The sequence below is a fragment of the Catharus ustulatus genome, chromosome 14 (assembly GCF_009819885.2).
Source record: "Catharus ustulatus isolate bCatUst1 chromosome 14, bCatUst1.pri.v2, whole genome shotgun sequence".
In the NCBI taxonomy this organism is placed as follows: Eukaryota; Metazoa; Chordata; class Aves; order Passeriformes; family Turdidae; genus Catharus; species Catharus ustulatus.
This window is the reverse complement of record NC_046234.1, coordinates 14,336,008-14,354,110: the sequence shown is the minus strand read 5'-3', so window position 1 is coordinate 14,354,110 and position 18,103 is coordinate 14,336,008. Positions and strand designations below refer to the sequence as shown.

The window sequence follows — 18,103 nt, the reverse complement described above, 5'->3', positions numbered from 1 at the left end:
ATTACAGCAGAAAAACACAGTGGAGCCTGTCAAAGTTTCACCCAGTGCAGTTGATAATGTCTGTCTGCTGCTGCTCCAGCTTTGGGCTGCACACACCTCCCTGCCTCTGTTTGGGCCAAAGCAGAAGGAAATGTGCCTGCCCAGTGAAAGCAGAGGAAAGCTGAAATACCCCTTGAAGAGTGCCCAATGTAGTATGGTACATCATTGCTCTTAAGGTTTCCCTCAGGGCTTGGTGGGAGTACAGAATATCACTTTACCTGCACTTCAGGGGTGCAGCAGCATTTGAAGCCCAGCTAAGCCTCTCCTGGTTTAGAGACCAACTATCCTTTGGAATCAACTACACAATGCTTGCAAAAAACGGCTTACTAGGTCCCCCATAAGACTTTCCTTACAAACTAAGACTGCAGATATCTACTGCTTTCCAATTACTGTTATTATGAGCCACAGCACCAACTCAGTTCACTAGAAATAATAGCTCCTAACACAGTCCTGGAGATTAAAAAATGCAGTAGTTTTGGAAAAAAGTACAATTACTTTCTGTGCTGAGTTCTCTTGAAGCTATTACATATAGTGACACTCAATCTTTGAAGTCCTTTAGAAATCACTTGCTCTTGCTTCAATAGAATTACAATGTCTTTATCAACCTTATACGTTCTACAGCTCCATCACTTACCTGATCAAAGAGCTGCTTCCCTGTGGTGTTGGGCTGGATGGCAAACTCCAGCTCAGCATCCATGGTGGTAACACGCACACTGATCTGGAAGACAGAAAAATGCATCATTGCAACACATGCTCCAAGTGATGCTACCCAATAATGAGAACAAACACTTGCCCAGGACCTGGAAGCAGCTCTCAAGCCTTCAGGAACTTCACTGCCAGCAGTCACAAAGTCATCTGCTCTGCCAGCATGGTACTCACAGTTCTCCTGTAGAATATAAATTTCCTGATTTGCAATGTTTTTATCCTCTCTGGATAAAATATTCACATGTAATGATACACATGAGAGCCATTTACATCTTTTGAAGTTTAATTTCCAGAGTAAAACACTGTTTCACAAAAGCACAAATGTTTCAAAACTTGGTGCAGACAAGAAGACATCCAGCCCTTTTGTTTGGAGGGTGAGCATCAAGGAAGTTCCCAGAAGCATTAACTCAGTCTGCTCAGAAGGTTGGTCATTAATAACAACACACTTTCAGTCTTTGTGAGTATTTGGAGAAGTTATAAGGCACAATCCCTGACATGCTGCAGGGCTGTGGGTATGAAGCAGACAGGATGCAAGGATGCCCTCACAGACTAAAAATGTTGCATGCTGAACATGAGAACACTTCCCATAGCAGTAGAGCTGCCAATACTGCTTTCCAATTCTTTCAGGGAAATGAAAGACTTCTAAAAACTGCAGAAATTTAGTTGTTATTTAAAATTGCAATCAAGATTTCATTACTATATTAGCCTTAGATACAAGATCATGAATGGTCTTCCAGAAGAAATGTTATATGATGCACTGTTTTGACAGGAATCTCTCACCATCACATTTTCACTTGTGGCATGAAGGTGGCAAAAACCAGCACGGGTGTTCACAGCTCCATCCCACAGAAGCAGCAAAACCTACACGCACCTTTCACTTATCATGCAGCAAGTTAAACAGCAGAGGCATTTCATCTGAAATGCTAGAGTAAAACACTGCTAATCCCATTCAGAACTCCTGATAATTACTGGGAAACATGATTTAGATGCTTGGGGCTAGACAGAAAGAGTCCTGGCCTGAAAGCAAATGCCTTAACTTTAGGTCAGGGAAGGTGAGGTCTGTGAGTACACCAAGTTGCCTGAGAATCCAATTCTATTTCCATGCCTATCAACAGAAGAAGGTAAAGATATTTCACAATTTTTCAACACAAGTTGTACATATTAAAACAGCTTTATTTAAAATGTTTTTCCATCAAAGCAAAGGTTCAAGACTTGAAATTGTACAGACAAGATACTCACCATGCATCAAACCCCAGCACACTGACCTTGCATTAACACCTCTCTGTTGCCAACAGACATTTACCTCAGATTAACAAATCCTAATTTTTTTGCTCCTCAGTGCAATCAATCCTATCAGTACACTCCACCAGGCTTCCAGTGGTGAGGGGTGGAGAGAATTACACCATAAACAGTTTTAAGAACAACTACAGTCATACTTGGACTATAAGCTAACTGCATGGCATGGGAGACCAAAAAAGCAAGAGTATGCAAAGAAATATTCAAGGAACCACATAATACCAATATGATCACAGACAGTTCTGATTCCTGTATTACTACCAAAAATATGTACAGATTTCATGTCTTGTTTACAAAGAAACCAGACTGCAGAAGAACTAGAACCAGAATTTTTTTTCCCCAATTAGCAAGAGATGTTCTGCTGGTTCAATCTAGGTGAGTGCCAAAAAGAAACCACTAACTATAACAAATTCTTTTTGAGGTTCCCCAGAAAGCCTGCTTCAGACTAGGCACACCACTGTTTTGTACTTGAGATCCTCTTGAGATAAACCTAAAGGTTTCCTTGTTTCAAGTTAAGCTAAAAATTCTGTAAGGTTAAAGGTAGGCTTAGCACAGCTAAGTTGAAGTACACATAAGTTGAAGTTCTGGTTGTTTCATGCAAAAGGAGTGCTACTAGACATTACTAGAACAAAGATACCATGAACAAGTATATCAGGAATAAGTTGGTTTTGAAGCCTTCTAAACCTTCTGACACAATATCAAACTAAGGCAAAATCATCCCACACAAGTAGCAAGGAAAACACAAGTGGCCTAAACTCATAAAAACAGTGGGGTTTTTTTTTTAATTAGCAGCTTTCAACAGCATGCAAATGTCCTAAGTTCTTAGTGTACACCTTCCCAAAATTTTTCTCTTCGAATCCTAGACTTTGACAATGGGCTAATTTCACGGTGCTTTGGTGAAACAAGAATCTGGCCACTTTCTATAAGGGCTGAATGCTCCCTAAAACAGTTTTGCTGCTTACACTTGGAAGCAGACTCTTCTAGCAGAAAGATTGCTGGCTTGTAAGCCTGATCTGCCCAGCTCAGCCATCAGAGAGAGCAATGCTGTCCATAAGCTACATTCAGGTATAAGAATGCAATATGTTATATTACCTTAAATGAGCCATTAAGTTAGACCTTAAATTTGGTTAGCTTTGAAGTATTTCCTGTTCACCTAAAGCATTAGTGTATCAGCTACCATGAAAGAAAAGTCTTTGCTCCACTGTTTATGGACAAAGCACAGTAGCTATTCTTATCTGATATCATGTGCATAGATGATTAAAAGGCAAATATGTGAGCACCAGAAAACAGAACTGAAACATCTGTGGCACCTCTTTGCCACTTGAGCCTAAACAGCTCTTAAAGCTGTTTAGAACAAATCACACCTTAACATTTAAAATAAAACTGCTTCAGTAACCCCATAATTCATGCAGAATACTTAAGACTCACAACTTTGTTAGCACAGTAAAATAAGTTCCCATGCTAGAACCAGCAAAATTCCTTTAAAAAATTCCTCAGTCACTTAAATGCCCCTAAGCTATCTGACCTGATATCCTTCAATCAGTACATTCAATAGGAAGATTTGCACATTCCTCCAATCCCCAGAAACCCCCTGTGCTCAAGATGAGGAGCAACCTAAAATTTAGGAGCAGCAGTCTTGAATGGGTCTGCACTTGCAACTTGAGCCTGATCTAAGAGAGCAGAAGCTGAGATACCACAGGAAACAGGCTTGTGCTTTGGAGAACCACACCCCGGTAGTGCAGTTTCCCCAAGCTGAACAGGGGTTTAACACATTCAGCAGCACACTGCTGTGAACTGTCAGCACACTGAGCTGGGGAGGGAGCACATCCTGGGCCGTGCCAGTGGCATTTTAACCATTCCTTAGTTTGAACCATCAGTGGTAATTTAATACTTGGCTGAGAAGCTAGTTTGCTATAAAATTGAGCTTTGTTAAGGTTCATTGGTGTGAAAACAACACACAAAGACATTTTTTTTTCCGCATACACTACCAAGCCAGGGTGGTTTTGTTTTTCCAGTTCACAACAACTGGCTCAAAGGGAGGTTTCTACCATTTCAGGTGGTGGGAGGCACTGATTTTAATGCACTCTGCCTGCAGTTCAAACAAGCTACAAGAAGAGATCTACAGATTGTTATACTCTCTACCAGACAATTATGTGCCAGGCACTGCATGTTTACCTTCTTCCTCATTCATTTAAAGCCTCACTTTTAGTAAGGTATTCATAGCTGACTACTGACCAACACAAATGTTACACATAGGAATAAAAATGCTATAGCAAAAAGCCAAAACTGGGCAGTCCCATCATAATTTAGACTCATTTAATTCCTTGACAGTTACCCTGTCAAAGCACTTTTAAACCATTTATCTATCTACTTTACTACCAGTGCTTATTCTAAGAAAAGCCCCAAGATTCATCAGCATTAAGCTATTAGATTTTGTATTTCCAAACTATCTAAAGGTTTTCCTAGGTTTAAGGGCTGGCATAAGCCTTGGCATGCTTATAACTTGGCTTGCAAGCAGAAAAATATCAATAAGGTATCTAACTTGGACTGTTGAGCATATACAATATTTATACATATGGCATATATATATTTAGCTCTGTCAGTCCAAACAGGTAAGGTGCACACTGCTGAGAGATGTGCAAGAGAAAGACATTGCACCAATGGTTCAATCACAAAGCCTAGCAGCAGCACTCATCCCCAAGTATACTACCCTCCTATTCCAAATATTCTGTTAATAAACATCTAACAGACTTTAAACACTCAGTAGGTGTTTTAAGAAGGTTTATGGGATTTCATTAACAGATTTATCAAAAATCTTCCAAAACATTCAACTATTACATTTCTACAGGCAAATCTATACTCATCAAATTTAAAAAACATGGCAAAAAAAAAGTGCTCACATTCAACTGATTCCTTTCATAACAGCTACCGGAAAGAGATAGAAAACTAGCAACCCTTCCTCTTCTCTATGAGGGGAATTACCATAGTTCCACCAGTCTAAGCACTGTTAAGCTTGCCACTGCCAGAGCACATTAAAGAGTTTCCTGCTGCCAAGGACAGTATTGTCAAGTGTGATACCTCCTGCACAGACAGAACCTCTTGCATGGGAGACATACTCTTCCAGCCCCAGAGCAGCTGCAGCCAAAGAAAGCTCCCTTAGGCCAGCAAAAGCTTTCCAAAGGCACATGCCACCACTACCCCCTCCTCCCACGGTCTTCAGCAGTCCACAAGAGGCACACTTAATAGACAGTGGTACCAGGCACCTATCTGCAGCATCTTTTTGGGTATTTTAATATTGCCCATATACCTCCAAGTCTCACTTTCTGCCCCACTGTGGTTCTAAATAAATTTTAGTAACAGCAGTAATGTCAGGTATCTTTCAGTTCTCCAAATAAATCCTCCTAATAGTGTGCTAGAATAACTTCCTGAGATGAAAACGCGTAGCTGCATACGGCAGGACAAACAGGAAAGAGCGATGCTGTCACGCTCAGTAACGGATGTATTGCTTGTGCTAATGCCCCAGTGCATTGAGCAGCACGAGAGGGAGAAAAGACAATTCTGTTTGTCATAAGCTGAGACAGGAATAGAGTACTAGGAAATTCATGTCAGAATAATAAGTGGAGTCAGCACAACAGAGTTTCGACCTCTACAAAACCCTGACCCTGAGCTAAAGCTTCTTTCCTCCCTGCATTTCCTGTATGCAAGGAAGCTGTTATACCCTGCTGGGCTGGAGACTTCCAGCTTCAGATATTCCCTGTTTCCCAGGTTCAAGCCATCAAGTGGACTATTTCTGGAGGAAAGTAACCTAGGGAAAGCTTATGCTTTATTGCAAATTTGACTGGTACAGAACAGAAGCAAGTTCAATTACGAAGAAATTCCAGACCAACCTTTATAGCCTCTCCACTGAAAGCCACCAGCTTACCCAGCAGTTACTCCATGTAAAAATACTAGATCAATACCATGCAGGTACAATACCAACAGGTCTGACCTGGGAAACACATCAAATCCACTTGGAGTTGCACAAACTAAGATCTCATAAAGCACCTTAATAATATAAAAAGCTGCCCAGTTTTGGCTTTTAACATGATTAGCAGAAATATGGTAAGTTTAATAAGAAGTGTCTCCCTGTTCCTCAGAAGGTGCAAAGTGGATTCTGGAGTAGGAGTGCTCTGCAGTGCTGCACTTCCCTTCCCACCACACTGCCCAGCCAACATGGGTCCACTGCATGGACACAGAGCTCTGCATTGCCTTGGAGGGGAAGCAGAGGTGATGCCCCACACCTCAGCACCAGCCATACTCACAGACATCTGGCTCCTTCCCGAGTGCCAGCACCCTGCTGAAACAGCCCTGGGTCCTCTGTGGCGGGGTGAGGCTGGGATCGGGTCATGTGAAAGCGCTTGCAATTTCTCAAAGGATTACACTTCATTAACCAAGCCCCCCTCCAGCAGTCTTAAAGGGCCTTTTCATACCTCTAAGCTCATCAGGGAACAGAACAGCAGCAGGGACACCCCAGGCACTACACTGCAGACAGCACAGAGAGGTTAACCCTCCCAGCAGCTCCTGGGAGCTCCCCTGCTCTCTCCACCAGCCCCATCCTGCTCTGCTGGGGACACAGCACCTCTCATTTGACTGCAGCACAGGACATGCAGTGAGCCCATACAGAGGTATCCCATCCCACCCCACTATTTGAATAAAGCTACCAGCCAAGGAGAAAGCTTGCCATGGTACTTCTGGTACCAGTGAGCCAGAAGTAGTACTTACACCCTATAGAGTATGTGGCTTTCTTTTGGTACCCAAGTACAGCCTGTAGCAGGAATGCACCTTTTAAAGCAGCTCTAATGACTTCAGCACAGAGTCTGAAGACAGAGAGCAGTGAAGGGGTAACTGCTACTACCCAGCTTCACAAACCTCTCTTGTGAGCAACAGCAAGCCTGGTTGAGGAAGAACTCAGGCTAAATACAACTAAATTTGTGCTCACATAGTCTTACTCCTTCCTTGTGAAGGAGTAGGGTGGCAAGACAGCTTGGATTCAGAAACTGCCATGGAGCCACACCTGAGCACAGTCACACCAGAGCTGTATCCCCACCACCAGCAACTGCTCTTTGTCCCCAGCATGACAAGATGGCTCGTGTGGGCAACAAACCACAGCACCCACACAGCTTCAGGAGCCACGCTGCTGAGGACAGGAAGAGGAAGCCAGCCAGAGCACCAGCCTGCAAGACCCAGAAAGTTCACAGCTTTGAGAAGTGTGCTCGCAAAAACTGGATGGAGAAAGGATGGAGGCACCAGCTCCTAAGAAAGGGTGGAAGCAGCAGTGTCTGGGCAGACTTGCTCTGTGCCATCTGTGGCATTTAATACCTCACTGCAGCAGAGACACCGAGGGATGCTGCCAGTGTTTGCCCATAGCTTCCAGCAAAACTCACCCCCACAGCACCAATTTACAAACACTGGGCAGGGGGGAAACAGTTGCATCACATCAGCCATAAACAAGGTAAGTTTTCCTATGTGGAGCTTTGAAGAGCAGAAGATTTCTGCTTTACCTAACAAAGGGGTTCAAAAAACCCAATTCTGTGCCCCTTCCAACTGCATTTCCATTAGAGTTTTCTGACAATGTTTACAGCAGCCATGGCATCCAATGTTTGGAACTCTAACCCTATTCTTGTAAAGGGTAAAGACAAAAAACTGACTGAAGTGATTAATGAGATTAACTCAGTTGGTTAGAGCATGGTGCTAATAACATCCAAGGTTGTAATTTCAATCCCTATATACATCATACACTTATTTAAAATAATAATTTATAAAAAAAACCTGGTGAAGGCAGTTGTTGCCCTTGAAAAGTCAAGGCCTACAGAGCATAGCAACTGAGCAGTATTTTGTTGCTTATCTGGCTCTCAAAAACAAGTGTGAGAAGCCACAGCTACCTTCCTGTTTAAGTTCTCCTTTGCATGTGATTGATACCTGGTACTCAGAGAGGCCTGAGCAGAGGATCACTAAGTGGGGTTGGAGGAGATGAACCTTGCAGGACATGTTTTATCATTAGAGAGATCAGTTATTCATATCAAGTCAGGGAGTCTACTTCAGACACCCTTATATAAACTACAGATTCCTTTTTTTCTCTCAAATGGTGCAGAATCAGATTTATTGCCCTCAAGGACAATTTCTCTAAGAAATTAGGTCTCCTTCAAACCACATTAACAGAGTTCATAAGAAAACTTCAATGCAAAGGGTCTGTTTGCAGTTGCCTTATTTTAGATGCCTTCACTCACTTATCCTGCCCCAGCCCTGCAGCTTTCTCACAATTGATGTTTCACTGCTCTGGAGACACCTTCCTTCATTAGTGAGCACACACTTGTGAGTGCACTGCACAAGAATCAAAGCCAGGGCTGTGCCAATGCTGGCTCCACATTAGAACTCTGGAGGTAACATTTACCCAATTTAATCAGTGATCTGATTTGGGCAGGCAACTTTTTCAGGAATGAAGGTTTTACTTTACAAAGACTACTACAAAGTTATTAACTCAAAGCTATTATTAAAATTCCCCTACCACCCACACAGCATGGCTTCCAAAATCATTAATAATGTCTCCAGGTTAAAGCTACTTAAATGTAATTCCTTACTTTTCAACCAGTCACCTCCCAGCAATGGTGTTTGAACACCCTGGATACTAGCAGCTTGCCATCATCCTCTCCAGAGGGCAAACAAGTTTAACTTAGAGGAAGGGAGTTGTAAAACGAGAGTACCAAGCCGGCAGAAGCAGCTATGGGTGGATCCCCACATTTACAGTAAAGACCAGATACTTGTGTGCCACTTACTACACTACTTACTCCCAACCTTGTGCAAGAGATCAATTCCTCTATTTTTGCCATTTCCTTTTCCATAAATAGATTCCTCATGCACCTCCCTTTGCTTTCCTGTAGCTGTTCCAAGTAATTAACATTGGCATTTTCTGTTTCTTCAGAGTCAGTTTGAAGAAACCCTTGGAATAACTATTTTTGTACATGTTGTTTGAGCTGCTTAGAGAGAACATCCTTTACTTGTCAAAGCCCAGAAGGAAATTAAAATACCATGGGGAAAATCCCTGACACCTTTTCTCCAACATCTGGATCAGGAGGTAAAATTTGAAGCAAAATCTAGGAATGTGCAGTTGCCATCATTCAACTTTTACAATCTGTGCAGCTTTGGGTTTTGTTTTGGGGAGGTTGCTTGTTTTGTAAACACCTTTTTTTTTGGTGCCTGTTAGAAGAGTTTTTCTCTGGAGAAATATCCACACCTATTATGGGCTCTGCACACTAACAACAGGGTTGGCAGTAGTACTTCACATGTCAGAGCTTAAGCTAAGGGCAGTTAGCAGGCAGTGGGCACGTTTGAATGCCAGCAGTGGTATGGGTGACATTCCTCACACTACTGTGTGTTCCTCCCAGGCAACCCTACTCACAGGTTACAAACAAGTGTTTTGTGCCACCTCCCTCATGTTGTACACTGTACAAAGGTGTTATGATGTGACTGCAGTCACTCCACCAGCAGAACAATCCCTGTACTCCCTACCACCATCAGAGGCACTCAAGATTTTCTGAGAAGGCTCTTCAGAAGACAACTTTTCTCCCACTCCAACCTGCCCTTAGTCCAGTTCTTCCCCTTCCATCCTCAAACCAAGGGCAGGGAATTTCCCACAACCATTTAGTGATTGCAAATACCCAGTTCAAGGAGCTGATCAGTCAAGACTGGGAGCTGAGACATGTTCCCAAAAAGCCAATGAGCTTTCCAAACATAGCATCCAGTGACTGCCTGCCAAAATCACAAGCACCTACTTTGCTGGAAGGAGCTCAAAACAAGATCAAGACAGGATGCTAACAAAACAAGTGTGACCTGCATGGAGGCATCACATGTACAGTAAGTACCTGAGGTTCATGAGCTAACAGACGAAATACTCAGTCCCTATGTAAGGTCTCTAAATTCACCTGCAGTTAAGAATTGTTTCAGAGGTAACTTGGAATTGAGGGCAAAAAAAATTGCTGCACTCCAACACTCTGCTGATCACTAAAGACATTTTCCACAGGGAAGAAAGCATGAAGATAACTGCTGTGGCCAAGCTCTTCCTTCCAAAGGACCCACATTTAGATAAAAAGTCAGAACAAGCTTATCTGTTTCACGTGCTTCTCTCTGTCCTTCAACTAAGAGACTCCTAGCAGTTTAGCTCTGTTACAGAGAGGGGAGCTGAACACAGGGCTGTCTGTTCTAGACACCCAGAGCATGGCCTGGGTGTGGCACATCAAGTTCTTGGCCAGCTCACAGCCCTCACTGAACCTCTGAACAATGGCCAGACTTCTAGGAGCTAGAACACAGTCTTACTGTGGGATCTGACTGCCCAGACTATGAGCCATCCCTCCAAAATTAACTACATGCACAGTCAAGTATGAGCTAAAGCTGTTTCATCATCCTGTGATTTTCAGCTTTATCATTTCCAGCACGTTAGACAAATCCTGCAACTTCCTTTTAGTACAGGGTCTCATTTAGGCTGGCTACATTTTCATATCTATTTAGGTCATAGTTCCCTAAAACACAGGATTTCCCCTAAATGGCTCAGTTCTACACTTCTTTTTAATATTCAGTTTCCCCACCCATATTTGCTTCCCTCACCACCAACCTATTTTAGATTTTAAGTAGTTCTGTTGGGACTGCCCAGTTTATAAAAGACCAGCTTGTGATTGCTGAAGTATTCTTTGTTATTTTAAGCTCCATCTACTTCAAGCATTTGAGCTTTCCTAATACAGAGGAGAGGAGCTACACCACCATGACACAGAGCCCCATGTCCCAAAAGGTTCCTGAAGGGGCACAGGAGCTGAGGAGAGCAGTGCAAGCACATACAGTGTCTGTATCCACCACCATGGGAAGCCATCCTGAACAACCTGCACCCACCCATTCACTTCTCTGGGCTCATTCTTGTACTCCACAACTACACCACAAGCAAGAATTCAAAAGGATGAATCAGGGAGGGAGTAACTATTCTGTTATTTTCTCCAGCAGAATAATGGAATTGGTCCTGTTCACTGCATTTACACAGGGGCACTGTTACAGGCCACAGAAATGTCAAGATGGCTTTTTGGCTACAACAGGACAAGATGGACCAAGTTATTGAACCACTCTTATTCCTCACTCCCAGGCATATCTGCTTTTCAGCAGCTCTGATACACAACCCCTTGGTGAAATTTCTCAAGCCACATAAAAACATGCCATTACCCCATTTTCTGTTGAACTTCAGAACAGAACTTACAACAAAACTTTACAGTGGCAGCAAACCAACAAAGCTCTCACACAAGCAACCAAGTTGATTTAGTTCATTCAAGGCTACAATTAAGTCCACACTCTTGGGTTCACATTCATACACTTCTTGAAATACAGTGTTTGAAATGGGGCTATTTTAGAAAGCAAGCCTGATAAGCTTCAGCTAGCACCTGAGACCTTGATGCATTGATGAAGACACTGCTGAATGCCCTGGAATGCCAGTGGTCAAGTCAGACTTTCTAACATAAACAGACTTCTTGTATCAAGTCAGCAGGAGTAATTTCCTTATATGAACTGCAGTTTCAATATCTAGATCCTTGATTCTCCTCCACAGAGATGTTATGGACCATCTTTATGTAGCTAAGCCAAACTGTTAGTGGTCTTTCTAAAGCTGCAGGTCAAAACTGAGAAACTCAGGTGGGTAGTAGGAAAGGAAATAGCCAGATGCTGAGTACATCTGCTGAACATGTCAACACACATGGAGATATAACCTAAAAAACTAAACAGTAAAACTCACTAGACTAGGAGAGGCAGAGAGCCTGAAAACCAGCCTTCTGCAAAAAACATTCAGCTTGGGAGTTTAGCTCTTACCCAGACCTGCTGTGTAGGGTTGCTTTATGTTTTCAGGTTTTTCCACGTGCTAAGGTACAGCAGCATAGGGCTGGCAGATAAGAATTCAACTTTTATCGAAGTCAGGGCCTCCTTCAATGTTGCTGCATGCAGGTATCTTACCCCTAACTGCACTTCTCCACACACTGGGAGCAGTAAGAGCAGCTAACTACTCCTGCTCAGGCTTGTTGTGGAAATGGACAGATGCTCATTCATGCCTCTAATCATCCCTCTTTCTCTAAGGGAAAAATCACCAGCAAAATCACTTTGTTTTCAAGACTATCTGAATCCTTTCAGGTCACAATTATTTTCAAATCCTTCCAAACATTGACAAATCAAAGCTGTCAATAGAATATGGCAGAAACATTTAATGGGGAAGTACTCTGTGTCAAACTTTTCTGAGCCTTGAGCATTTGCACAAAGCTATTTGTAAATAGATGAGGAAAAACTTGAAAGGACAGAGCAATGCAGCACATGGTCCAAGATGTTCTATAGAGGAAAAAAAAAGAAACACTCACCAAGCATTTTTTTGCAATATTAAACACATTCAAAACTTAGCCATGGGAGAAGAGGCTGGTCACCTCTGACTAAGACACATTTGGTGCTAAGGGACAGAAGGGACTTTGCACAGAGGTGAACCAAGGACAGAGCAAGCAATAAAGCAAATCTGTGAGAACCTGAAGCAGCAAAGGAGCAGGACAGCCTTCTGTCAGATTTTTACTTGATTACTTAGTATTTATCAGAACAAACACTAAGATAACATTGTATTTCCTGTGCATGATGCTGAAGCAAGTACTGTTCAGATTGGTCTGATCTTTTAGTGATTTGGAAGTTACTAAGTCCTTCTATTTGCTCTGTCTTTTGGTAGATGCAGGACAACCCTACTATGCTGATATATTCTTACAGCTGAAAATGCTGACATGCTTTCAAAAAGAAAAAAGTCTACCCTAAACTGCTGGGTGTGTAGAAGGGCATTCAAACTGAGCATAACACATTGCATTGCCTCTTGCAGTCACCCTTCAATTTGAGACTTTAGTAACAAACCACACAGCAAGATAAAGGAAAAAAAACACCCTGAGTTGGGGGTTTTTGAGATTTGCACCTCTGCATGTATGGCTGTCAACACAGAACAGTGCAGAAGACAGTGGTGTCTACAGATTTCACAAAGCCCAAGACACATGCACCAGCAAGCCATTACGAGTAAGAAAATTAGTTTTCAGGAACTTGTCATGGCTAGGTCAGAATATTATCAATTTAAGGTGCAGTTTAGTGTTTTAAGCAAACAAAAAAATATTAATTCGATACTTGGGTTTTTTCAATACCAACTTCAGGTGAGAGGGGTTCCTTGATGGTCTGTGAAGTGAAAGACTAGCATAGCAACAAAGTATGTCACCTCATTATTACAGCAAAGAAAAGTTACAGTCCAGCTTCTGTAACAAAATCAGCAAAATGGAGCTACAGGTTGGAGGACTAAGACATTGCTTATCAAAAGGTTTTCTTGGCTTAGTGATAATACTCTTCAAGCCTTCCACAGTTCCAACCATGGACTTGGAGCTTCCTGACATTTTTAGCAATACTAGACTTTTCTGATCCCATTGTTCAAATTACCAGTAAGCTGAAGAGTTTTTGAGGCAGTTCACAAAATGAGCAGTCATGTCTAACAGCGCATACAGCAGCTTCTGGTTGTCTAGGGGATTGGGAATAGTGAAGTGATGGAACATAATCATTTTACTGCTCTCTGCTTCCAACACCTCAGCAATGCAAACAAATTCACATGTTGAGTGTGCCTTAGTGAAAATTACATACACTGCAACAAAAATCCAATTGCTCAAACAGCACACTTTCAGTAACAGAAGAAGCCAGGTTTCTCAACTTCAGGCACACTCAGATCCTGATTTTTCACTGTGGGAGGGTAACTGTAGCCATAGAACAGTGGATATGGACAGACAGTGGATTCAGTACATCTCAGCTGAAGTTTTCATTGTCTATCCAAAAAACAAATGAAGTTGTTCAGTCATTTTTTCAAATGCAGTTTTATGGCTCCTTAACATTGAGATACACGTAGGAACAAATGAAATAAACAGATGTTGGCAAAACAGTTATTGATGCTTAAGCTTTCAATCTCATCTCTCAGACATTTCTTAACACTTGGATGTACCATACAATAGTAAGAAATAACACACTTGAGAAGCAACACCCTTCTTATGCCTGCTGTGCAGTGTCTCCATTAATAACTGCTGTCAAATCTTAGAGGAACATATGAATACAATGAGTAATAGAATCTAGCTACATTGCTAAAGGATAACTTTGCTGATTTTAAAAACAAAACAAAACACACAAACTATATACACCAAACCAAACACGTCACAATATTGCATGCTTTTATTGCCTAGATACAGAGTATTCTATTGTCTCAGCTGCACTATAAACTACAATGTTTCTTTCAATCCTTCCAGCTTTCCAGGCAATTTTGCTTTCTCGAAGATCTGTTTTAGCAGTCAGAGAGTAATTATATTAACCAGGTTACTGGGTGCTAGTGAAAGGCATCTAAAGAACATTTAAGTATTTAAAAGACAATGCAATCATCAGGCACAGTCAGCATGGGCTCATGAAGGGAAAGCCATCACTAATTTGTTATCCTTCTACAGCAAGGTCACCCACTCAATGGATGAAGGAAAGGTGGTGGATGTCGTTTTTCAGCATTTTAGTGAAGCTTTTGATACTCTCACAGCATCCTACTGGACAAGTTGTTCAGTTGCAAGATAAGGAAGTTCAAAGTGTGCTGGATGAAGAACCAGTGACAGCAGGACTCGGAGGGCTGCAGGGAATGGGGCTGTGTCTGGTTGGCAACCAGTACCCAGGAATGTTCTCCAGGTTCCACAACAGGGCCAGTGTGGCTCAGTATTTTTATCACTGATTTGGATTGCAGGAGCTGAATGCATCATTAGCAAAGGTACTGACAATACCAGCACTGGGTGTGCTATTGACTCTCTCAAGGGACACAAGGTCTTGAAAAGGCATCTGGATAACTCAGAGTATGACTGACCAGTGGCAAAAAATTTAAAAAAGAACTATTGCCAGATTCTGCACGTGGAGCAGAGTAATACCAGGCACAAGTCCAAAGTGGGAGAGGAGAGGCAGGAGAGCAGCCCTGCAGAGAGGGATCTGAGAGTGCTGGTCAGCAGCAGGTTCAAGAAGAGCCAGCACTGTGCCCTTGTAGACAAGAGGGCAAAACACACCCTGGGGGCATCAAACACAGCAAAACCAGCCAGAACAAAGAGGTTATCTTCATTAAAGTGTCTACTTAATTCTCTGTAAGCAAATCCATACTTTTAATACATATGTCCAGTCCCTCCTTCTCTATAATTTCTGATTAATAGAATTGTTTTCACTTAAGATGTATTGGACCACCAAGTATTGTGTGGTTTTGCATTAACACTTCTTTTCTGGGCAACCTGATATTGCTTGAATTTGTCAGCAGTGGAACTGCCTTATTTCTTATAGTGTGCCTTCAGAGCTACTTGACATTCTGTAAGTCCTGTAGACTAAAATTCACAGGAAGATATCAAGTTCTGGATTTTAACAGAGAAAGAAAAATACACACAACCAAAACCCTCTTGTCCATCCATAAAAGTGCCTGAAAAGACATTTAGCATAGTGATGAATTTAATAGTTTTTTTGCCCTCTGAGTACACTGTTCTGGAAAAGTGAATTGCAAAAATAAAATCTATTCCATATTTATATTCTTAGAGACATTATGAATGAAAAGCCACACCTCTGGGGGATGGAAGATATCAAGCATCCTGACACTTCATCCTAATAATTTCTCTGCCAGCTCAGTTTTTGCACTGTAACCACGCACAATGGAATTCTAAGCTAAATTTTTCCTTGCCATAGCTTTTCAACTGTACAGTAAAAGCTACAACAAGGAAAAAGTTAGCCCAGAATTCCATTAGCTAGCCTAGAATTCTATGTTTTATTAGCCTATGTTATATAAAACTAAATACATTTATTAAATGTTGTGACTATGTGATTGATCAGATTGCAATGACAGGTTTTTTCCTGTACTAAATGACTTTACCACCATAACTAGATTCCCAATCAAGAGAGGAAAAAATGCTCTGAAAGGGGCCTACAAAGGAGAATAGTACAAATCAGCGATATACAGACATGAATGGTTCATGGCTGCAAAAAAATCATCATTTTACAGCTGGATTCAAAGATCTTTTCCAACCAAACTGATTCTATGATTCTACCTCAAGAACATAGGAAGGCACACAATGGCAGAATAACTGTTCTCTAATACATTGCATGCAAAATTCTCCAGTATCAATTTAACAGCCCCACAGACCCCACCAAAGAAAAGTCAACAAAAAATACAAGCAAGTTTTTACAGTATTCACGCCCCAGGACAGTAAAATTGTGTCTCCTGAGTAGCCTTTCTCTAGGAAGCAAACAAGCTGACAAAGAACTAGAAATCTGCAAGAATACAGCTCAGTCTGGAGCACAGATACCATGGCACTCAATTCACTGCTTCAGGTATTCTTTCTGAATTCTTCTGAGATTTCATTTTACTCTACACAGAATCACAGCTGGCAGAGAAAGGAGTGTCTCCTCCCTCTTCTAGTCCATCACCTCATTCTTGCCTAATTACATGTTTCTCTACAGAGCAGATTCAGAGCTTTTTCATTCATTCCTCCTTCAGGAGCACTCCTGTGCCCTTGCCCAAAGCTATTCACCAACCAGCAGGAGCCAAAGGGAAGGAGGCCTCACATGGCCAAGTGCTCCTACTGCTTAACCTGGCAATAGGATGAGAACTGAACAATGTCCTTTCATCCACATTTTGTATTTTTCAGTAGGTTCCTCAGAAAAACTACTGCAGCTTTAGAGATGTTAGAACAATTAGGAAAAAGCATTCTGCAGGAGCTATGCCTTTAAAAACATCTTCAAAGGGTGTTTTTTCCCCATCTAAGTCCAACAAGCTGCTATACAAAGGTGAGGAGTTTCTGATTGCTCCACTCCTGCACTGGAGGATCACACATCCATAGAAGTGAATATATCCTTTCACAGCTGCACAGGAAGGAAGCAGCACTACATCACCTACCTATTGATAGCCACAGTTGCTGCAGTCATAATTGTCTTTTGTCAATATAAGGCCTAAATCTCTACAATTTCAGGTTCTAAACCCCCAAACAGTTGTAGATGACCCTGTGGTCTTACAGCCATCAAGCCTGCCAGTGACTGTCTCTTCTCACCTCCCCACCAAGTATTTGCTTTAAACATTAACTTAGGAGTCAGCATTAGCCACTGGACTTGGAAGGGTGGGGTTTATGCCCACAACTTCCAAAACATTCGGAAGCATTTGAATGCTTCACCTAGAAACAGCCACAGGAATGTTACAAAGAGATGTGCCTGAAAGAATAGCCTTCCATCAACCTAGAGACTTCAGCCTAGTTTGGAGGTTTCAGATGGGATAAAAACAAACTCTTGATTCAGTATTATTGGCTGCACTATGCAAATACCTGTTGTTCCCCAATACCCCCAGGGAAAAGCAAGCAATTAACTGGCTGCTTACTATTGCTCTTAATTTGCATCAGTTAATTGCTCTGGATTATTCCTGGGTAGAGATTTCCTCTTTTCCAATAGTGTGACTACAGCAGCAGAGGAGTTGGTTTCTGGTATAATCACTCAGCAAACAGAGAAAAGGGAAACGGGACACGGGGAATCATAGAGATCTGAGGAGTTGAAATCTTGGAGCTCTTTACAAACAAACCCCATTGTAGTTCTCAGAACAGTGATTAAGCACAGATAACAGCTTTATTGTGCAAATTCAGGGAGGCCCTCTTGCTGCACAGAAGGGGAAAAAAAAAAAAAAAAAAATGAAGTCAGCCAAATAAGGTTGCTTGAGCTGCACCGAGGCAGGAAAGAGTCCAGGAGATGACGCAGCCAGAGGAAGCTTTTAGTCAGCTTCCTTCATACCCTGGAGCAGAGCCAGAGCCACCTCTGTGGAGGAAGGGGCTTCTCTGTGTAGCCATTGATCAGCAGGGACCTGGCCAGGCCAGAAGCCCCAGGAGGGTGCTGTCCCCCGGCACACCCAGTGTCACAAGCAGAAGGTATTGCAATCCTCCAGTTTCGGTTCAGCTGTTTTTCAAGCAGCTAGTAGGGACTTAGT

At 42.1% G+C, this 18,103-nt stretch overlaps 1 protein-coding gene across 2 annotated transcripts in view; it reads right to left on the bottom strand.

The window, feature by feature from the left end:
* The window catches only part of MSN (moesin), a 40,652-nt gene that overhangs the window by 18,016 nt on the left and 4,533 nt on the right, over window positions 1-18,103 (bottom strand). The window contains exon 2 of one of the 2 annotated variants that reach the window (XM_033072493.1): window positions 674-757. In XM_033072493.1, coding sequence (XP_032928384.1) covers window positions 674-757 — 84 coding nt within the window. Of the gene's footprint in view, window positions 1-673; window positions 758-18,103 lie in introns of those variants that run through there. The other variant, XM_033072494.1, reaches the window with a different exon arrangement.